Source organism: Ammospiza caudacuta, chromosome 10 (assembly GCF_027887145.1).
Source record: "Ammospiza caudacuta isolate bAmmCau1 chromosome 10, bAmmCau1.pri, whole genome shotgun sequence".
NCBI classification, from domain to species: Eukaryota; Metazoa; Chordata; class Aves; order Passeriformes; family Passerellidae; genus Ammospiza; species Ammospiza caudacuta.
The window spans coordinates 14,743,960-14,767,062 of record NC_080602.1 but is presented as its reverse complement, the minus strand read 5'-3'; the positions used below and the strand labels follow the sequence as shown (position 1 = coordinate 14,767,062).

At 41.0% G+C, this 23,103-nt stretch overlaps 1 protein-coding gene across 3 annotated transcripts in view; it reads left to right on the top strand.

Moving 5' to 3' along the window:
- Positions 1-22,401, top strand: part of MYZAP (myocardial zonula adherens protein) — a 53,167-nt gene extending 30,766 nt beyond the window's left edge. For 2 of the 3 annotated variants that reach the window (XM_058811243.1, XM_058811241.1), the window contains exons 11-13: positions 8,341-8,424; positions 8,847-8,947; positions 10,709-13,283. In XM_058811243.1, coding sequence (XP_058667226.1) covers positions 8,341-8,424; positions 8,847-8,947; positions 10,709-10,811 — 288 coding nt within the window. In that variant the 3' untranslated portion in view covers positions 10,812-13,283. Of the gene's footprint in view, positions 1-8,340; positions 8,425-8,846; positions 8,948-10,708; positions 13,284-16,840; positions 17,516-18,171; positions 18,395-19,178 lie in introns of those variants that run through there. The other variant, XM_058811244.1, reaches the window with a different exon arrangement.
- The last annotated feature ends 702 nt before the right edge of the window (positions 22,402-23,103 follow it).

The following is a 23,103-nucleotide window of genomic DNA, read 5'->3' as shown; positions in this document are numbered from 1 at the left end:
AGAGAAAATATCTATAATATAGTTGGCATGCCCTGTTTTAAACTAGACTCTTAATTAAAGGCCTAAAAATAGCAGTTTTAATAATATGGAGAACAGTAGCTGTTCACCATGGGGCAAGAGAAAAAACATTGCAGATAGTATGTCCTCAACTATCCAAGCATGTGGTGCTTTTTATGATTTTGTGCTTTTCATAATATTAGATAAGTATTTTTTTGCTCATTTTAAGCAAACACTTGCTAACTATGCCATAGAAGCTGAAAAGTTGGCAACAAAAATATTGAAAAGGAATGCTATCTCAAGAGTCTGTTCTGAAGTTAGGTTGAAAACTAGTGAGCAGCAGCACTAAAAATATCTGCTAGAGCAAATAGGGAAGATTGCACTACTATTTAAGTCCCGGAAGCCATGTTCATCAGGGTATATTTAAACACACATCCTCCCTACACTAAATTTAACTGATTGCAGAATGTAATGGCAAGGAATATCAAGGAAAGTGTAATGAAAACCTGCCCTATTACTCATTGCAATATTTTCATGGCTGGTATCTGTAAAGTAACATGCCATCTTGGGTTTTATGATGATATTGATAACTTGCATTTAAATAATTGAGAAAGATTAACCAAATCATTCAAAAGCTGGAAATCTTGCTTTCTGAAACACTTAGCTTCTCTGTGGCAGTCAACAGAGTGAGAACAGGCTAACCTGGGAAACTCAGGAGAGAAGTGGAAGGAACGGAAGTAGTTAAAACTATCAGCAGAAATTGAAACTGAAACAGGGCTGCTGTTTGAGCTGCTAGGTGAGAAGGCCTAAACTTGCTTTACTACAGGATGAGCTTTGTTTACAATTCATCTTCATATATTGGACACAGGTTTGAAGTATAAATAAGGGCTTCACTCTTCCAGTGTAAATCACAACGAGTTTGTGCTGTTACCATCTCCAATTCAGAGAAATTGGAGAAATGAACATCACTTCAGAGGGATGCTGAACAAACAAGATATACTGCTTCAAACTCATGTGGAGAGCTGTGAAAATTGGACAAGTACTGAGATGAATCTCCTGGCTGGAAAAAATCACAGAGTAGATTGCTCTTTAAGCCATTTCTGGGAAAGATGATGGATCCTTTGCAAATCACAGATGCAGGGCATTCTGTAAAAGAACAGCAAGCAGCCAAGAGGAAGGGAAAGAGAAGCTTTAGAATGGAATTTTGTGATGCAGCAGGCAACTCTTAACACCTCTGGTGCTATTTTGATGGCATTTAAAAATATGTTAGGAGCTGGTGGTCAGTCCTAATTTAGGCATGAAAGGGGATGTGCAGAGAAGCATCAGCTGTAGGAGGCCATGGAGGCAGCGTATTAACACCTTCCTCTTCATAGATCTCATCATGTTGGTACTGAATGCAATGGTTATGTGATCTAGGGAATTGAGCTCAGGCAGAGGAGGACACTCACAATTCAGTGTGCTTGTACTCCTTAGCAAAAAAAAAAAAATTGCTTCTATTATTTTTCCTTTGAAAACAAATCCTTCCATCTCAGGCATTTATAGAACCTTTTTCAGCTTGATCTAGTCAAACCAGTCATATATTAAATAGAAGCCTAGAAAATAACTTTCAGGAGAAAAATAAATGGGAGAAATAAAATGGAAATTTTCTGGAGATGGTGACCTTCAACACCTCTGTGTGTTAGCTCTCATGCACACACATTTTTCATCCTCATAGGGATTCTTTTCTGTGAGAGCAAAAATTGCTGCTCATTAGTGCACCAGCTGAGCAGAAAGTTATCCTGCATAGTCTTAAAGCCTCATGTTCTCATTAGAGAGAGATTGCAGATGATTTATGGCTGACAGATTTATCCCTGTGTTGAACTTGTTTGTTAAACAAATCTATTTGTTCACAGCTTAGTGTAGTATGATTTAAATGCTGTGCAGGCAGTTAAAAGTGCAGGACTTGCATTTTGCAGGTATTTAGAAACCCAGCCCTTTTCTCATACTATTTTTACATCACAGGCTTTCAAAAAACAAGTGAGGAGAGACAGATGGCCAGAGTGGGTCACCCATGGCTCAGATATTTTAGCCCTTGCCTTTGTAGCTGTCCTAAAGTATGGCTGGGTAGAGCAAAGGCAATCCAGGTAAAAGAGCAAAGGCAATCCAGGTAAAAGATGAGAGGGAGAATTTGCAGGAAGACTCACAGGTGAAAGGCAGAGGCACACAAACTTCAGGCCCTTCCACTGAGGAGTTTCCCTGCAGAGATGGCACTGGGCACGCAGATGCAGGCACAGAGGCACCACAGGAGGGCGTGGGAAGCTGCTAGCACACTGTTCCCTTCAGGGCTGCAATTGCTCTTGTTCTGTGAGAGGGGTAAAAGCTTCTCTTCTTACTATCTATCTGATGGGTCAACTGTCTGTCTGTGCCACTGTAGGAAATGACTTTCATGTAAGATAAATGAAATACAAAGCATAGATTTTAAATTAGCAATATAATTATTTTGTGGCTTGATCTCAATTTCAAACCTGGAGAGATTTAAGAGAGGTTTAGTTTTGAGAATTATGCAATTCACTTTGAAATGGATTGCAATTTCATTGCACAGGAAGCTTATTTTAAATGTAACATTGTTTCATTGTTGAGAAGCGGAGGAGGGAAGGAAATTAGCATTTACATTTTATAAGAAAGGCAAGAGGGTTGATGCAGATATAGGAAGCTGTTCTGAAGGGATCTGAAGAACGAAGGATATTTGATCTCATGCCAAGAAATTATCTGCAGAACTTAGATTTCACATGAAATTCCCCTAACGACTGAATTGAACTGTCTCTAGGTCATGGCCCATGAGCTGTTCTCCAGCTTTAGTCTCAGATTCCTTGGATAACAAATGGTGACCAGACACCAGGGAGAAGCTGTCTCCTGTCTGTTGGGGAGGATACTTGCATGAAAGGACAAAGTGCTAATGAACAAATGATATCCCAAATACAGAAGAGACTTTGTATTGCACAAATGGGGTATAAAAAGAAGAAATTTTTCCAAAAAAGACTTAAACATCTGAAAACATCTGTATCAAGACACTCCAACTTCAGATATATAGTGAAATTTCCCCCTTTTAATATGGAAGAACAGTTTCAAGGTCATGTAAGAGAAGCCACAGAGAAGGAGGAGAAGATGGAACTACCGACAACACATGCCAAACTTTTATTAACCAAGATCTGCATTCCATAGTACCTGCCATAAAAATGAAACAACAACAAAAATGCAGAACAAGAAATGTAGAAAGAGAAACACACCTTGGGATCTTGGAGGAAGAAGATAAAGGACAGAACATGAATAACTTCCCACACCCTCCTCCCCCCTCCCCAGTACAAGTGTTTGGCATTCCTCAGTGGACTTGAGCAAGCAGTACAATGCTTATCTGTTGGCAGAAGTAGAATCACTGCTGGTGTTTGGTGAGAGGGTTTATATATGCACAACATCAGCACTTTCAGCTGGGAATTGCCAGGCCAAGTCATCAATTAGAAACTTGCCCATTACTAAGGTAATGCTTAACGAGGTGGGTTGATGTGCAGACAATGAGCCAATGTCTGTAACTCATTAGGACATGTCAGCCCCTGCTTCAGCAGTACGTGGACATCAGCCACTGGATAATGTGTTCATGGAGCTCATTCATTTAGGAAGGTCTCTACATTGGTGCATTAACCTAAATCAGTCAGTTACTTCTGTAAATGCAATGTGAGGTTTAAAATACAAAAGTGTAAGTTTAAGTGGATAAGTTGTTCGCGTGATTTAAGGAGGATTAAAAGGCAAAGGTGCTCCCTCCATTATGCTCCCTGAAAAAGTTTCAACTCTTGTCTAGCCTCTCATAAGGCTAGACCAGTTAACTGGTCATAGACCAGTTAAGGTCTAGTAAAATGCAGGACTGAGGAAAATCCTGTTCTCCTTGTACAGCAGTTACCTCTGCGAGCTCAGGCTGATGTATGTTGCAATGTCTTGTCTGTCTTGTTTTGTGCATGCTGTGTAGCATCTGTTTGTCCTGTGCAGTCATAGTTCTGACTAATTTGTTCATGTCTCTGTGTTGGTGTTACTGATGCCCAGTACATTAATAGTGGATGAATAAGGAAAATAAAGGCGTACTTGAATAATATGATAGTTATATATATTAAAACTATATGCTGGTAAATATTTTAAACTAATGGATAATACTGTTAAGTGGTAAATGGTGACTGAGTTTACCTAATAGCTGGATCTGTTCCAATGCAGATCACTGTATAGTTGAATGTCTCCAAATCTGTATCTGAGTTACATAGAATAAAATAGTTTCCTATTTCAGGCCTTCTTTATAAAGGCTCTACATTTAATTACAACTTTAGTTTTCTCTTAAGATACTTCTTCCTTCTGCATTAATAGCTTTGTAACTCTGTTGACTTTTCATTCTAATACCATTAGTCACATATCCAGCATTTCTTTACAGACTCTTCCTTTTAGGTCTTGCAGTTCTCCAACTCTTGTCTTTACTGTTCTTCTTAGGTGTTCTGTCCATGAGATCAGTTTAATGCTGTTGACTCTTTCATCTCACTTTCCATCTTAGGGAAGCAAAGTTTAGTATTTACACAGGCCATTCAAATACCTTGACAATTGTTTGGTATTTGGAGAATCTATAAGGAGCAGAAATGAGAAATAAAGAGATCTTCATCAATGGGATGGACAAGAAGAATTGAATTTTCTGGGAGATGCAGCAAGAAAAAGTGGCAATCTGAAGATTGAGGCAGTTTGAGAAATGACTTCAAGTTTCCTGAAGGAGACAAAAGCATAGAGGTAGTGACAGCAGTAGGGCAGAAACAAGGATGAGAGATCTAAAAAAGAAGTCAGTGACCATATTAATCCTGAGTGAGTGGATAAATTCAGGATGACTCACATTCCATGTTGGATCTTGCATGCTGATTCAGTTCACTGGAAATTGAAGTGGTTATGTGAAATGCAAGCTGCACACCCAGCACCGCTGGCAGGAACTTCATGGATTGCCAGGATGGGGAGAGATTTGGTGCCCCTTCTCTGCCCAGCAGGGAGGTGCCAGGGGTGGCTGCAGGGCTGAGAGCATGTCATGCCCCTCAGTTGCTGGCACACCAGAGAAATTACAAACTGGAGCTTGGGCCTTGTAGCTTTACTCTTCCCAGCTTTGGAATAGTCAGGTGTCTCCCAGCTGGAGAAGGGAAGGAGAAACAATGGATACAGTGGGTTGGGGAGGTAAGAGAGAATGTAGTGGTAGGAAGAAGGGTGACTGTGTGGTCCAGAGTTGCTAAAGTCACATCAGTACTGTTGGCAGAACTGTTTTGAAAGGAATGAGCAGTTCATTAATGTAACTGATATTTCTGAGTAGGTTGCCAGTTTTGTTTGAGTGCTTTATGTAGACAGGAAGGTTATAGAAATACAGATAGAAATGTGGAGCCCTAACAACATCAGGTCAAGAATTAAGAGCTGGGGAAAGTCTGTCTGGTCATTTCTGGAGAAGGTTGGCAAAGAGAGCCTGAAGGATGTACCTGAACAGTGCTTGTAGAAAATGATGAAGAAATCTGAGAGGGTAGTTGTGCAAAAGCCAGGATGGGAGCAAGTTGCTGAGTTCAGTGAGAAGAAACTCTGAGGTGTGCAGACACAGCAAGGATGAGGTGGATTATAGACTAATCCGTGAGTATTGACCAAAGAAAAAGTAGGAACATCTGCATGATAATATCCTGAAGTCAGTCCAGAAATTACTTGGATACAAGAGTCAGTCCATGGAATTTGAGAGTCTTTGGCTTGCACTGATTTGTTTCTGACCATTCTGAGCAGACTGTTCTGGCCACCACTCAGGCCTGGAGTCGTGTTGTGTTTGACCCATCTTGCTTCTTCTCTTCTCCTCCTTATCTTGTATTCAACCCAGTCAAAATCTATTGCTCTGACACCTGCTAGATGTTCTCTTGCTTTATGCAGCTGCTAGAAACAAAGAAATTCTCAAGATGTGGATTTTTAAAATTTAATATAATAATATATTAATATAATCTCTTAGAGTTATTCCTGTTTTTCCTGGTTCCCTGTGACATACCCTTGTCAAGGATTAATCAAATCAGCTTTTTTGTTGCTGGTGTTAATGGCATAAGATGATGTGTACCCAAGTCCTTGTTCAGTAAATAAACTTATTTTTATAGTAAATTACTGTGCTGGGATGTGTCATCTGTGTCAGGACATTTGTTCCAGCCCTTGGCCTGCAATAGCTGCTGAGGCAGCTGTTTGGCCATGTGTCTGGGGGTGCAGAATTCCTGCTTTCCTTCTGCAGTGGCCTCACAGGGGCTCTGCTGTGTCCAGGGAGCAGGACTGCAGAACATTTTTCCTGGTGCTGAAACAGCCTCTCATTTTAGCACCTCAAATGCAGCCTCACTGCTGCATTTATTTCTCCTGAAATGTATTTGGGATGTGTGGCTGTGTCTGAGTTCCTAATGTTTAAAGATCCACCCAAAGGTTTTATATAGGTGACACAATTCACAGCCTGATCATTCTGTAACCTGCATGGTCTAACCACACCATTCTGTCTGGCTGCTAGACTGAGACACAGAGCTTGTGATGATATTGTACTATATTCTCTGCAGAAAAAAATAAAAGAAGCAGATTTTTAAAAATTGGTGTAATTATGGGGCAAGGGCATGGTTTTAATGGGTTCTGACTGGTACTATGTAAACATGTTACAGAGAGCCTGGAGATGCTGTTGTGTATGCTTCAGTCTGCTGCTCCCTAGAGCATCCTCACCAAAATACAAAATGTCTCTTTGGAGTTCAGTTCTGTGTTTGGGAAGGGGAGGAAGCTGTTTGTCAAAGTCTTCCTTTTTGTATTCTGTGTTAGATTTTAAGGTGTCCATGCTCATCTTTGCCTTCAGACTATTCAAATTGAAATAACTCAAAAACATCCATAGGGAGCTGTCTTTCTGTGGCCAATGTGAAAAATAAGCAGAACTTTAATTTTAACTTGCACAAAATCTATTTGTACATGATACTGGTGAACATAATGGTTACTGTCAGTTTATTTCACATCTTAGGATCTTTCTATCATAGAATGAATATAAGTTAAGGTAAATGTATGTGAAACACAAGAGTTGTCTCGCTTTTGGATGACAGATAGTTTGATCACTTATTTGGAAACAGAAATATTTTGTGTTTGATGTAAAAACCATCCTAGGCAGCTGATGGAGTTGATTATTTTCAATAACAAGCAAGAATAGCTGTGTGCCAGTGTGATCACACAGCTGTGCTTGGCTTTGGGCTTCTTTGTGTGGCACTGATTATTGGTGTTAGTAATATTTCCTTATATGCATAGCAGGAGAATATTAATAGAGAAGAACCACTTGAAAGTCCTAAGAGAAGAGTTTATCTTTTCTAAAGTGGAGTTTATTGGCAGGACTGAAGCTACTGAACCAGGGAAGACATAACTGACTTAATTCAGTCATACTATTAAACAAAGTTGTGATTAAATATGAAGATCAAGGTATGTTCTAAGATTTTCTGAAAATGCTACAGGGTGTCATAGGTAGTTTCTCTATGGACTTTAAAAGAGGAAAAAAAGGAAAGACCTAATTTTGAGAAAGATGGATAATGACAGGATAATACTCCTGTATTCTGTAACTGTTCAGCTGAAAACACTGTATGGTGTTGATGTTTTAGCTTTTCCAAGTAACAACTGATCATTGTGTCAGGGACATGTGATACCTGAAAGTCATGGAGACTAAATTAAAGTTCACTTGGTGTTACAGCTTTTCATTTTTCAGTTCAATATGTGCATTTGTTTTGCTTTTTTTTTTTTCATAGTTCTGTATGTTTTTGTTTAAATATTTTATAATTTCTAGCAGTAACTTTTTGGGAGAGTATTGTTTTCATTATTGTGCCTTGAGTATTTTATTCTTCTCCTTTAGCAGGATGGGAATATTTATATTAATCATTGGTTTCCAGATATGCTGAAAAATTTTACACTGGTGAAGAGGATGTTACTGTTTGTTCACAGTTTTGATTTTAATATACAGAGTTAAAAAGTGACTGGTAAGAATGCATGGAAAATCTGATCAAAGTATTCAGAAATGGTCATTCTTGCAATGACTGCCAGAAAAAAATGAATGTGTTCTGAGTGTTCCTTGATTTCCCTTTAGCTGTTCTGCAAAATGAATTCACTTTAGTAAAAGTCCATTACATCTGGTAGCTAATCCAGGGATTAAAGCAGTTTGTGAGTACTTACAGGTATTGAGTTGTTTCTGAAAAATAATATTAAATATGTTTTCTTCCTGTGATACCGAGATCCTTTTCTTCCTTTTCCCATCCCCATCAGACTAAATGTCTTTGTTTTTCTTCATAGATTGAAATGCTAAGGAAGAAAGTAAAAGAAAAGGAATTATTTATAATACAGCTTTTAGACAAAATCTCTTTCTTAGAATGTGAGGTAAGGCATTACATTTTAAGTTTACATTATTGTGATTATTTTATGAAACCAAATTTAATTTGAACCAGTGTCATCCAGTGCTATCTGAATGTACAATCACTGTATGTATTTGCTGTTCTTCAAATGGAAATTAAACATGTGACATCAGTCATACAGTCAGGAGTGTGTGCAATAAAGTCTCAATATTCACTCTAAGTTTCTTAACTTACAATTTTCTAATGGCTTTATAAAGACTTAGACCAGAAGCTTCTGAATAAAACTGTTAGTTTAATTTATATTCTTTCCAGAATTAAGGATTCCTTTATTTTATCAGTACATACTTTTACACTGTTTCTTTTAGGGAAAGGGCAATGTGCAATTTTATTTCCTTGTTTGATTACCATAAATAAAATAAACTTGTGATGAAAATTACTGTTTCCCAGAATAAAGAATTGCAAGATAAACTGGACTACCTAATGGAAAACCAACAAAAGACCAATATAGAGACCAGAGATACTGGTGTAGAATGTGATCTTCCATACAGGTATTTACTTTTTCTGCTTGTTTGTAGGAAAATTCCTCATAATGTCCCTTATCAGTGTTGTATTAGTGAATCATTTTGCTAATGAACTGTTTGGATGTGGAGTTTAAAAGAGCACTTCACTCCTAGGTGCAGTTTACATAAGTGATTTATGGTTCAGGATTTATTTTTTTCTTAAAGATGCAAACATGCTGCAAACTCGTGGGGAGCAGTTACTGCCAGTAATGCAATTTCAGTCAAGTCAGAGAGGGGACAGTGAGGTGTGACTGGCTCTGGTGCAGCGGCCGCTGGCAGCGCTGGGGGCACGGGACAGCTCTGCCCAAGGCTGCCCAGCCCTGGCTTGGGGCACGCCTCACTCTATGCCCGAGGTGTGACCGGGAGCACTGGAGAGCAGGGAACACCCACGGGGGGGGCTGCGGCATTCTGGAGATTCCTGGCCCGGGGTGGAGGATTGCCGGGTAAACAGCGCCGTGACATCGCCGCGGCTGCACCGGAACGCTGCGGCTGCTCCGTGCTGCCAGGGCTCTGAGCCCGGCTTTGGGAAGCTCAGGTGTGCTGCCAGGGTTCTGAGCCCGGCTTTGGAAAACCCAGGTGTGCTGCCAGGGCTCTGAGCCTGGCTTTGGAAAACCCAGGTGTGCTGCCAGGGCTCTGAGCCCGGCTTTGGGAAGCTCAGGCGTGCTGCCAGGGTTCTGAGCCTGGCTTTGGGAAGCTCAGGTGCGGTGACAGAGGCTCTGCAGCCTGGCTTTGGGAAGCTCAGGTGCAGTGACAGGCTCTGAGCCTGGCTTTGGGAAGCTCAGGTGCAGTGACAGGCTCTGAGCCTGGCTTTGGGAAGCTCAGGTGCGGTGACAGGGTTCTGAGCCTGGCTTTGGGAAGCTCAGGTGCAGTGACAGGCTCTGAGCCTGGCTTTGGAAAGCCCGGGTGTAAGTGCCTCCCCTTCTCGCCTGCTTTCTTTGCCCTGAGCCTGCAGCAGGGCACTGAGCTCTGGGAGCAGGGCTCTGCACTTGCACTTCAGTATTCCCCACAAGGCCCCACAGGGAAGAGCAAAACAGGAAACAAACCAGTAAAATAAAGAGGACCACTTCACGTTACTTTTATTACCATTAAGTAAACTTGTTGTTTGTAACTGCTCTGCAAATGGAATTGTTTAGTTAGAAGGAATGTAAATTAGCCTATGAAATCAGCAAGCAAACTAAAATTTACTTCATAATTTAAAAATACACTAATTTTGGAGTTCAGCTTAGAGCATATTTTAATGGCATGTGTTTTGGAACCTTGAATACACTGTTTTTTCACTCAGATTGTCAACAGAAACCTATCTTTGTTGCCCTCTCTCGGGCCCCTCCATATGTAAGCACAGCCCCTACTTATCTGATATTTTTCCTCCTTTTGAGATTTATCTCTTTGAAGGAATGCATCTCTGTGCAGTTTAGATTTCATGGAATTACTCTTAATGATTGTGTTCTTAAATGCAATACCACTATCTTTCTTTGTTGCAGGACTCTTAATCCTAATAACTTTATTCCTGGGCATTCCACTGTGAGCACCAGCAAATGCTGGCCTGTAAATATGTCAGTATCTGCCACGGTTCTTATCAAATACTCTTTGTGGCATTATAGAAAAGAAATATGGAACATACCAAATGCACTGATAAGTTTAATTTTAGCCTGTCAATATCAACACAAGAGCACAAGTTCACTGCCATGGCATTACAGCTGTGTGATATCTGACCTTTACACTGTAAGCTTTCTCTTGTCTCCTGAACAGCCCAAACTCTGAGCACAGAGCTCCCGAAAGCCCGAGGCCGGTGAGGACGTACACGCCGTTCAAGAGAGTGCTGGAATTCAGCACAAGGAGCAGCACATCCTGAGAGCCCAGCTCAGCCAGCTTTCCAAATATGAGCAGATCTTTGCGCCTTGCAGCTTGGTTAGATAAGTTTGTATCAGTTTAGAGGAGAGCAGCAGCATGGAGTCTTGCTAAATTTATCCTGAAAGCAGCTCTGAAGTTACTACTGGTGTTAACTGTGAGGGAATAGGGAAGCAGCAGGCTGAGCGAAGCAGCAGTCAGGTAATATTGCTTCTTTAGAAGCTGTCTAGTGCAATGTGTCATTTCAAATGCCTGTAAGGACTTGTATAGCTGTACAGTTGTTGGGTTTTTTTCTCTTTAATTGTGTTGTAATTCTGTTTGAGTAATGAAGCTCTAATGTATTCTGTTGTCAGTACTACTGGAGCAGTACCTGAAGCTGTGCTGGCAGAGAGAATTTGTGTGGAAGCTCCGAATCTACCCAAACTGAGGGTGGCTCACACCTGTCCCAGAGACCTGGGGCAGCTGAGGGCTCTCTTCCCCTGGGAGCAGCTCTTTTGTACCCAGCACTCTGTCTGGGAGGGAGAGATGAACTGGGCTGTTTAAAACAATTCCCTCAACACATGGCAGATGAATATTGTGTTTGCTGCTCAAAACAGTAAGGGATAGAGCAGATTATAATGGAATTTGCTTTGCTGGACAGAGGCACTGGTTTGCACTTCCTCAGTCATGGGACAGAGTGACCATGGGTGACACATTCAGTAGCAATTGTGTAGGAAAATCCCTGACTCTCTATTTATTTACTTTTCCATTCGAGGAAGGAGTTTTAATTAAACAAAAGTTTGCCTCCTGCAACCTGCAGCAGTCCTTGTAATTCCAACAGCAATAGCAATCCTGAATCAGGATTTGGAGTTTTGAGTACTATTTTTTTTTGTCCAAACCACTTAAAAATTTTATCTTCAAAGTAGCAGCGGGAGTGACTGTATCTAGTATTGAACTAATTTAAATATATATATAGGATATTATTTACATCTTGTTTTGATCTTCCACTCTTAGTGAGTTTAAAATGACGTAGGAATATATTATTTAAATTGTTAACATGAATGAAGGACTCTTTTTTTTTTCTAATTACAGTACCTGCAGCAGAAAACAAACAACTTAGGTTCTGTATGATCAATATTTCATGCAGTGTCAATCCCAGGAGGTGCTCACCTTGCCACAGAGCTTCACAAAGGGATTGCTTTTATCTCCAGCCTAATGCAATTCAGTCCTGTCTATTCAAATCAAGTACACTTACTAAAGCTGTATTTTAAATAATAATGTTGAACACGCAAGATGAATAACAACTCTGATTTCAGGGATAAGCTTTGTACCCATGAAATCTTATCTCCATCTAGTGGCTGATAACAGCAAATATTTGGACAGTATCTGTTTTTGAAGAAAAGGACACTAAAAACTAATCCAAACAGGTATATTAATGTCAATTAGGGATGCAACTTTAGGTCTTACAGAATGTTTTTAGCATTTCTGTGTCCAAACAGTCCCTCTGTAATTAAGGACTTGAATTCTGGACCATGTTTTGTGAGAATTACTTTCAAACTTAAGATGAATGGATGAAGGTGGTAGTTTTAGATAAACCGAAATGCATGTTGCTGTAAAAGACATTAATTGACAAGTTTAAAAAAGTGAAAATCCTTTACCCCTCTGATTTTGGCCAGAAGTCAGGAAACAGAGCCTGATGACTGTGAGGTGCTCAATAAATAGTAGTAGAGGGCAGGGTAAGTATCAAAATGCTGTTTTGACACAGTCTCAAAGGAAGTTCATTCTACATTTAATATACTCCTGAGAATCTCCTGAAAATGCTGCAAGCTATTTTTAACTCTGAGACTTGCAACATTATGGTAATCTGCTCAACACTTTAGGAGGAATGCAGCAAGGCCTTAAGTTTTTACTGTAAAGGTGTTCTGTGTAAATTTTGTCTTGACTGTTTGATGAAATACAGTATTTTTTTCTAAACCAAATAAGGACTCAAGTCAAAGCTGTATTTTAAGAGCATTTTGACATGCAGTGAGCTGGATGACTATCACTTGATTGGACTACTGGTGCAAATTTGGTAACTGAAGAAGAGGAGAGGAACTGTATTTATATCATTGTGTTACATAAAAATGTAGAGCTTTCCAGTCAAATGAGCAGTAATGTAAACTAGCATAGATAATAACAAACCTGACTGAAAAGACTGTAACACTTCTGGATAAATTTTCTCAATTTGAGACTGAGTTAATTAGTACTATCACATTAGAAACTAGTAAAATTTCTGTAAAAAGCAATAAAAGACATATAGGAAAGTCCCAGAAAGTACACTAAATGTAAGTCAATTGTATGACTACATTTGTACCATGGTAAGTATTCTTTTGTGATTTATTCCAGATACTCTGGAAAGTATTTTGGGATACACTTTTCGTATATGCTGTACAAATAATGTATTACATGTATGCTTTTAATACATCCGGTATGTAGGACATGAAAAGGATAAATTGCAATAAACACTGTATTTAAACTTGTTGTTCTGTTGTGTCAACAGTCTTTTGGAAATAAACCTACCTTAAAAGGTTGCAGACTCTTGCTGTTCACAACCTTGTTTGTTCCAAACATGTGGGACTGGAGAGCGGCTCCTGCGGAGCCTCGATGTTCCCGTTGGTGTTTCCTTTGGCACACGGGCTCCTGAGAACAGGAAGGCACTCCCTGGCTAAAGACTCCCAAAGCCAAGTCACAAAAGCAGATGAACTCTTTCATGAAATAAAAAAACTATTGACTTGCACAGGATAAACAAAAACTGGGCAGCACAGCTCTTGGAAAAAAGCCCAACAGCTTCAGATCATCCAGATAACATCTGAATCCATCTGGGATGATGCTCTCCAGGCTTCAGCAGGATGAGACTGGGATGGTTCTGGCACATCTTTATTTACAGTTTATATCCACTTACTGATAATAGAGATTTATTTTTAAGAGTATAAAAATAAAGCAATCTACATGTCAGCTAAAGAAGAGGTTGTGCAAATACGATAATCACAGTGTCACAGGTTTGTAATGCTCACAGGAAGAATGTCACGTTTTTAACTCAAATACTGCCAACAAGCCCTGATAAAATCTTGTTGAGATGGGCAGTACTTGATGCTGAATCTACAGCATGGGATTCTGGGAGCTGGATACAGATGCTTTTCAGAGAGCTTTAAATATTTGACATTGAACATTTCTGCATATGGACAGATGAGAAGTTCTCTGTGCATGAAGTCTGTAATTCTGCACAGGAACTCCCTGCTCCACAGAATGGAGATGGACATGCTGAGAGTTTTTTAAATTTTACTTAATTCTTGTTCAGCCCCTGGGGCTACCAGCATGTGTAAAAGGAGAAAAGTGCAGTGAGACCCGAGTTAAGGCCCTTCCAGCCCTGCCTCAAGCACAACATGGAAGAAGCACAAGAAAAGAAGGACACAGGAGCCATTTACAACTCAAGGTATGTGAATATTTTACAAATAAAAAGGAACTTGTTGATTGAAAGAGAAAATGCATAGAAGTTACAATATTCTGTAAAGGCATATAGTATGTAGGCGATGCAGTGATCTGATGCTTGCTTCCCAGAAGGTTGATAGGTATCAATACATATATATGTGCTTTTCAAGTGTTTGGGGCTTTTTTTTTTTTTTTTTTTGAGAAGTAAGTTTAAGGGAGGAGTTGTTTTTTAAGGAAAATAACATGAATTATTATAAAGGTGCATCATGCTGATAAGAAATTATTTTTTCCCTAAATGCAAGACAAATTATTCAGTTAAATTCCAAATACTCATACAATTTTTCTTGTTATTTTGGGGGTGATTTACATTGTATGTGTACCTTGTTTCCTCTCCTCCTCAAAATTCCTGAGCAGAGAAACAGTAATGGTAGTTCCTGTCCCCTCGCCCAGAAAAATTCCCTACAATCTAAAGGTTTTTTTTGCTCCTTTTCCTAATGAAAAGAAGAACATTTTATAAAGTTGAATAATAATACTAAATTACTAAATCTATATATCCTTCTTCAAGTTTGTACTGAAGTTGATGCTGTTTCAGTAGCAAGGTGTCTAGATACTGCCCACCTGTTCACAACCAAGAATATATTTGTTCCAGCACCTTCCAAATTTCAGCTACTTGTTCATCATTCTGGAACTGTGGGCTACCTGTAAACAGACAATGATATTCCAAAATTTAACACTCCCAAATTGTAAATATGAACAATATTCCTTCCCAGTGAACTTGAACAAATACAGACTCAGTGAACAGTATTCCAAGTGAGGTACAGAATGATCAGGCAGGATTCCCAGAAGCCATGTTATTAACACTTTATTCTCTTCATTTTTTGCTTTACTTTTCTCTGTGATTATGCAGTTTAGCACATAAATACTTGTTGCAAATACTGGCATTGCTTTTCTGTACATGTCACAAAGCAGCTGAACATTTTGTGAGAGCAGTGGTCTAATGAGTTTATTCCTTCTAGATTCTCATTTCCCTGCTGGCAGGAGCAGTTTCCGTGCCGTGTTCCCCACTCTCTCCTACCCGCAGGACCAAGTGTTCCTTCTTACGGGATGCACAAATGTGACAGAGGTGCTTGACTTAAATCTGTGTAACAGGCAGCAATTCAATGAACTTGCGTCCTGTAACTGGGGGGGGGGGGGGGTCGACCGCTCAGAAAAACTCAGAGATTTCCCTGAATCATGGGCAGAACTCCCCCAGGGGATTTTCCACAGATGATCCAGGTAGTGCGTAACAGATAAAAGATGTCGAGAAACTTCGATAGAGTACCAGATTGCGTGGTATTGTGTGGACTGTGGAGGGGGAAAAGTTAATGTCTGTTGCAGTGCTGACTCAAAAATTGCTAAAAGGTGTCAAATTGCTCTGAAACTCAAACCCAAAGGCTTTCAGCGCTGCTCCACACGTCTCGTGCAGGGCACGCACCGCAGCTTTCCCAGCTGTTGATGCGATTCTCGTAGCATTTAAGGCGGGTCCCCGGCGCGGGGCAGAGCGGCCGCGGTGCCGCGGCCCCCGGCGCTCCTTCAGCGCTGTCCCGGGGCCGCGCCGTCCTTCGCCTTCCCAGCAGGTCGGGCCCCGCCGCTGCGCCGTCACTTCCGGCAAGATGGCGGCCCGCGGGGCTGTGGCGGGTGCCCATGGCGGCGGCTCCGGGGCTGCGCGGGCGGGCGCTGCCCGAGCTCCGCGAGATGCTGAGGCGGCAGGAGCGGCTGCTGGCCGACCGGTGAGGGCAGCGGGAGCGCGGGCGCCGAGGAGCGGGCCGGGCTTCCCGCCAACTTCGCCCGTCCCCTTGCAGGCGGCAGAGGACGAACCGCCCGCTCCCGGTTCGGCGCCTTCGGGGCCGGGGAGGGCGCGGGCAGCACCGGGCTCCAGCGGCTGCGTGTGCGGGCAGCGCTCAGGCTGTACATGGCGTGCGGCTCTGCTGCCCGCGGGCACAGCGATGGACACCTGTCCTGTGAGGGGAGGCTGGGAGGATTGGGATTGTTCCGCGTGGAAAAGGGAAGGCTTTGGGGTAACCTAATCTGCGGCCTTGCAGAACCTGAGAGGAGTGTACAGGAACGATGGGGCAAAACCATTTGCGGGAGTATGTCGTGAGGGACGAGGGAGGGAAGGGTTCCAAATGAAAGACAGTGGGTTTAGATTAGATAGAGAAGGAAGAAGTTATGCCCTGTGGGTAGGGAGGCACTGGAACAGAAGCTGTGGCTGCCCCGTCCCTGCAGGGGTTCAGGGTTGTGTGGGGCTCTGAGCGGCCTGGCCTGCGGGAAGGTGTCCCTGCCTGCGGCACGGGGTGGAATGAGGTGATTTCTAAGGTCCCCTCCCACCCAAACCATTTCATGGCTCCTGTGTTTCACTGACAACATGTAGGTAGTGCTGTGCTGCAAGTGCTTTGCATCTTGCTGTGTTTCAGAAGTTTAGTATGTAAATAAGCTGGTGTTGCAATGTGAAACCTGCTCCATTAGCTATTCTAATAAAACTTCTGTATCTCAGGTTGAAATAGGATTGTTCATAATAATTTTTGTTTGTTTGTTTGTTTGTTTTAGGAAGTTCATTGCTAGGCTTCCAGATAAGGGTAAGAAGATCTCTGATTTTGCTGAAAAGCTGAGGCTTGCCATTTCCCAAGAGGAAGAAGTAGCCAGGACAGCTGAGCTGTTATCTGCTGTCAGGTTGGAGTTTCAGACAAAACAGGAGGAGATTAACACAAGCAAACAAAAAGTTGTCCTAACTGAGGACACAGTGAACAGTGCAGATTCCTCAGTCATTAATGAAAACTCTAACATTAAGGACATTTCTGACACTTCTGCTGAAAGGGAGGAGAAGGCAGAAGAAGATGCCACAAATCAAAGGACTCAGAGGAAAAATAATAAAGCAAAGACTGTTACAAAGGATCAGAATAGTTTTTGTGAAGATGTCTCCAAGTCAGCCACAAACAATCACCTGAACAATGATCAGCAAGTGTTCCAGAGCAACACTGAGGATGGGACAGAAAGTACAACTGCTTTGGACAATAGCAAAGAAGCCTTGGTTGATGCCTTTCAAAGAGTTACAATTGCAGATGGGGAAAACAGTGAAAAAGTATTAGAAAAAGAGCAGGATGTGGCAAAACACACGGGCAATGCATTTGGAAGCCAGCATCCCAAGACACCACATTATATTGAAGTTCTAGAGGCCAGAGCCAAGAATCCAATCATAAAAAAAACCAAATTTAAAACAAATGCGTGAGTATTGGGACATAAAAAAACTTTTTGTATGTGCATAAAATGGGAAATGGTACAGAACAAGCATAATGGCTTTGTTTTCTAGTGCTGATTAAAGAGATTTAAAGTCTCATGACACACAAGGTTCATATGTTGGCTCTGTAGCTTTAAATGCCACAGAATCTCAGTGCTGAGCAGTTGTTTCATTCCACCCATCTGAAACAATTGACATGAATCTTCAGAGAATTTCATAGCTTAAGGTGCAAAACTACTAAACAATTGGTGAAACTTTTGGATCAGTTCTGGAGCATGTAGAACTTTAATAGCTGGAATTGTTTTGCTTTTTCTGCACTTCCAGGAGAATTGCAGTCTATGTTGTCTGTTCTGGTAGCAGTAACAGTTTGTACCTTGTGTGACTCCCACAGCATTGCTACTTCAGTTTGCTAATAAATCAGCAAACCAGTTTGGTTTATTGTCAGGAGTAACTTTTGATACTGTCTCTCTGTGGAGAAATATTTCTGTTTTCTCTGAGTGCTATTTACTTTTTATTTGTCTGTGTTTCCATAGCACTTCAGATTTATTTTCAACTCTTAGGTGTTAAAAATAAGTTTTGAAACGAGTTGTTCAACCTTGTGATGCAACTTTGGATCACAACGCAGGTATTTTGTGTCTTCCAGACTATCAGGAGAGCAGAGTGGATCATCTCATGGTTCCTCTTCCAGTCGGTCACCTGGGGGTTTGGGCTCTCCAGTTCCTCCAGAAGAGAGGAGACTCAGAGATAAGAAACATTTGGATGATATCACAGCAGCTCGACTGCCACCACTGCACCACTCCCCTGCCAAGCTGTTATCCATAGAGGAATCCATAGCAATTCAGATACAGCAAAAAGAAGCTTATGAGGTATGAATTAACAATCTGGTCTGAAAATTATACAACCAGGATCACTCCCGAAACAGAAAAGATAAAGGGATCCTTTCATAAAGGTGAATTGAGATGGGAAGACTTTGAGGAAAGGCACTTAGTCTTGTATTTGATTCTTTTCATGATATAATTAAAGAATGTATTATTACTCTCTGAAAGTGTTACATGAAACAAAATCTGTGTTAATATGCTGACCTTATTGCACTCACTTCACCTCTGACTAGAAATTTAAATGTACACCTTCCTTATTAATGACAGAGCTTTTGTCCTTGCATAAATGAAGGCCTAGCAGTATTTTTTATTCTTAAAATATTCAAGTATCTACATTTGCCTTTATTTATTCTGTGTCTGAAGAATCCAGGTTCTGAGGTTCTAAATTCTGTTATAATGGATTTTGACTTTCCAGGTAGTGTCAAGCTAATGCATAAATTAGACACTATTGTACAAGTGTTCTGTTAAAACTGACATTACTGTATCACAGGTGGGGGCTGCCACATGGAGAACTTCAACTCTTATTAAAAAGAGTCAAATGTTAATAGCATAGTTATGTATAAGTCTAAAAAGAAACCTGAAATTTCTTTGCTAGTTGCTAAAACTTTTAATTAAGCCCACTTTGGAATTATTACTATTATTATTACTATTATTATTACTATTATTATTACTATTATTATTATTTCAAGTTTATATTTTAGTATATTACTTTATTCATGAGAATGACAAATGAACACTTTTTCTAACCTGTGTCCTTTTTTTCCTGACATAGGAAATGCAAGCCAAGCTTGCAGCACAGAAGCTTGCAGAGAGACTGAATATAAAAATGCTCAGGTTTGAACCAGAGGGGGAGGCCTCAATGCAGTACAGAGAAGTGAGAGATGAAGATTATTTTTCAGAAGACTGAATGCATGGAAGGCTGTCTGTGGATGAGCTGTGTAACTGATCTTTATGCTCATACTTCTTAAAACCCAAACCTGAATATTGAGAATGCTTCATCTTGTCAGCTTTTTCTAATATTTTCACATGACAGTTCCAGGAAGGGTTCAGTGTAGACATCATAAATACACATGTCACAATTATTTATCAGTCTTCTTTGGGGACTGTTTTTTGAGCCCTTGGGGCAGTTAATTCTTGTGGAATGCCCCACAGTTCTCAGCTTTAGCAAAGTAAGCTCTCTAATACAGTTTTGCAGGCTAGGATGGGTCAGCTATAAGAGAAAGCTTCTTCTGTGCAGAAATGTGATAGCAAAGTGCTTTGGCACAAAACATGTCCATAAAGGAAGCTGAGGTGCCTGTGAACTGCTCACATGTATGAAAGCTCTTGTCTTGTATAAATGTGAGCTACTTCTTTTACCTATTGAATATCACCTTTCATGGTATGGTGACAATACCTGCCTAGAGAGTCACAATAAATACCTGATCTTTAGGCTGTAAGGTAACTTCTTACCACATGAGAACTTGTTTTTCTGCCTGCACCTTAAAATAACACTTGCTGCCCTTACCTTGTGAATAGCTAAGAATTTAAAGTTATTTTGTTACTCAAATTCTGTTTGGGCTTTAGGGACTCTGCTGTTTGGTTTTTGGTTATTATGGCAAAGCACATCAAGAGATCAAGTTCATCTGAAGACTTTACTATTTTTATTAAAGATTTTTATGTTTTTCTGTATTTTTGTACACTGCTTTCATACTTTGGATGTAGTATTTGTCATAGTCCAATACTGTAAATTAAGAGATCCACCCTCTGGTTTTCTTGGAGGAAGGGTTGTGTGTATTTTTAAGTTTTGGCTGTTATTTGAAGACAAAAACCAATCTTCCTTACACGACCATGAATAATAATATGAATTTTGAAAGATAAGAAACACACCTGACAAGTATTTCACAATGGTATTTTCACTGTGGACTAGGATTTTCTGAGCCTGGTTTGAGTTTAGTTCCTTAAAGCAAACCTCAGAGATTCCTTGTATAGCCTGGCAACCTGTTTTCCAAGATGTTGCCACAGCTGTGTGTGGCAGGGCTGTCCCTGGATGTTCCTGCAGGAATGATGTTTTTGGAAACCAAGGCTGCTCCAGCTGCAAGTCATTGAAAAAGCTGTATGGGATGAAAATGTGGGAGGAAGGTCTCAGCCACTTCTTAGTGCAGGCAGCACTTCCCTAGCAGGCAGGAACTCTCCCAAGTGCTCCAGAAGCCCTCCTGGGCAGTCCCTGTGGCACAGTTCATGCCCTGGCACTGCAGTTGGACAGGTGCAACTGCTGCTAAGCTACTTGTCATGTTTTTTGACTAGATCATCTCCTGCTCTTTCTTGAACCCTTTCCTCTTGCAGCCTTCTGGTTCTCATTGTTCATTGGCTTCTCATCAGCTGCTCTTCCCTTTTTCTCATTAGGCTTACCTGTTGTCACTAAACCCAATATTCTGCCTCCCTGCACCCATTCCCTTTCCAAATGGCAGGCTGCTGTGTGTATCTGTGTATGACTCCTGCCACTGCTATCTTACTTTGCTTTCTGGAACTCCATCTGAGTACCAGCTGTGTGCCTCCTATGTGCCTCAGTCCATTGAGAACCTCACAGAGACCTCAATATCTTTTTTGTCATGACTGCTCTCCTGAGGCTTTTCTTATTTCCTGATTTGATGTCAGGTGTTTGTCATTTCCAGGCCTTCTCACCTTTCTACCTTCTTTTCATACTTGGGGTTTTTTCCCCTCCTCTCTTGTCTATGCTCCTTCATCCTCCCAGCTTCTCACCATCACTGGCCTCTGTCAGCACAATTCTTTGGCTTGTTTTCAGCCATTCACATTGATCCCTCAGCATCCCTGTTGATGACCCAGTGGATCTCAGTTGTGTCTATTTCTGTTCAGCACGTGGCTCTGACTCACAGGCCAGAGGAGTGGGTGCAGTTCATCTCTCAGATCAGTGCTTTCCATGCTGCCTGTCCACCTGCTTGTCCAGCTGCATCTTGTCATCAGCCTTCCCATTACTGCAGTCTCTACTGCTCAGGGACAAGCAGCCTCAGAATTATTGGCTTTCCCTTTGCTGTTTCATGAAACATAAATCACCACTTCATGCTGTTTGCATCTCTTCCCCTGGTTGGCATCCTTGCCCTTATCCTGTACTGGCTGTGCTCTCACACCCCTGTGAGATGCTGTGTGTGTGTTTTCTCTCTGCTGGCTTTTCTGTGCTGAAGGAATTCACACAGAGCTATGCAGTTAGGGACTTGTTTTCTGGAGTACTCAAATTTACCTCTACCTAGGCTTCTGCTGAGCACACACTTCTGCTAACTAACCCAACTTTTTTTTTGTGTGCTATTAACACATACTTTTGCTCTCTAAACTGTATAAATCAGAGGCAGTTTTCTTGACCTTTATTTTGATAGCATTCAACATGTTGGGTTTTTGCCAAAATGATCCCTGAATGGGTAAACTTCCCCTTTAAGAGGAGGTAGGGTGGGGTGCCAATCACTGTGGTAGCAGGTGAAGTTCATTAAGTGCTCATTAAACAATCAGCAGCTGGCCAGGGCAGTTTTGGGGAGCTCTCGTGGAGGAGAGTCTTCTGTGGATACCAAACCAAGCTAAAGGTATGAATTTTAATTTATTATTTTAAAGTTTGCAAAACTTGGAAGCTTTCCTGGGGGTTGTTGCTTCTGAGCAGAGGTGTGCACTTTGAATTAAGATTCTGTGAATGATAAGAAAGCAAAGTCAAGTTTAAAGAGTCCTATGTTGAGGACGTGCAATCCTGAAGTCTGTGAAAGGTGAGAGCACATGAGGATCATGAAAGGATTTGCTGGATAATGAAAGGATGAATCATTAAATGGTTTAGTCACACACATTGAAAAAAATTTCTGATTGAGTATGGTATTGCTGTTGTGTATTTCATTGTTTCCCAGTTCCAGATCATGTCAAAATGTATCTTGAGAGCTGAGGAGCTTGCTCTCTGTTTTGAGAATGGACTGCCATATTGGAATGGGCTGTTAACACAGTAAAAATAAAGAATGGATAATATATTTTTGAAGTTGTTCATGTGAATAATGTTTTGTTTCCTATTTCCTCCCTCTCTTCACACAGCTGGTATTAATGTACTTGCTTATTAGATCAAGACAGTGATATAATGTGGCAAGTGGTTGCAGTCCAAGGTTTGCCGAGTCTCTGAAGCTGAGTACTTGATAGGAGATATTCTTTACACACTTTTAAATAGAAATTTCAGTTGTAAAATTTCTGTGCATTTTTTCTTCCTTTTTTTTTCCTGAAAAAAAAAGTTTTCTCATTTGTTACTTGATGACAGTAACACACACATTAAATTTACTCAGAGAGTAGTCAGACAATGGTGGAAGTACTGCAGCTCTGGCTTAACAGCACAAGATCTCCTGCACCCATTTTTGAATTGAAGCTGTCATCTGCCCTGCCCAACCTGTGCTGCCCTGGGTCCAAATACTGTGACAAACCTTGTCCTGCAAAATCACAACTGAGTCTGGAGGTGCAGTGACACCATCTGTAGGAGATCTTGGTGAGGGAGACACTGCAAGGCTGAATGCTCAGCTGTGAGGGCTTTGCCTGGTAGGTGGATGCACCTTCCCAAACTGACACTGTAAGGACAGGAAATTGCACAGTCAATGAGATTTACATTCCCAAGTCAGTTTTCCATTGAAGTAGCCGGGTGCCTGTCTCTTATAGATCAATGAGAACTAAAACTCCTCACCAAGAGAGGA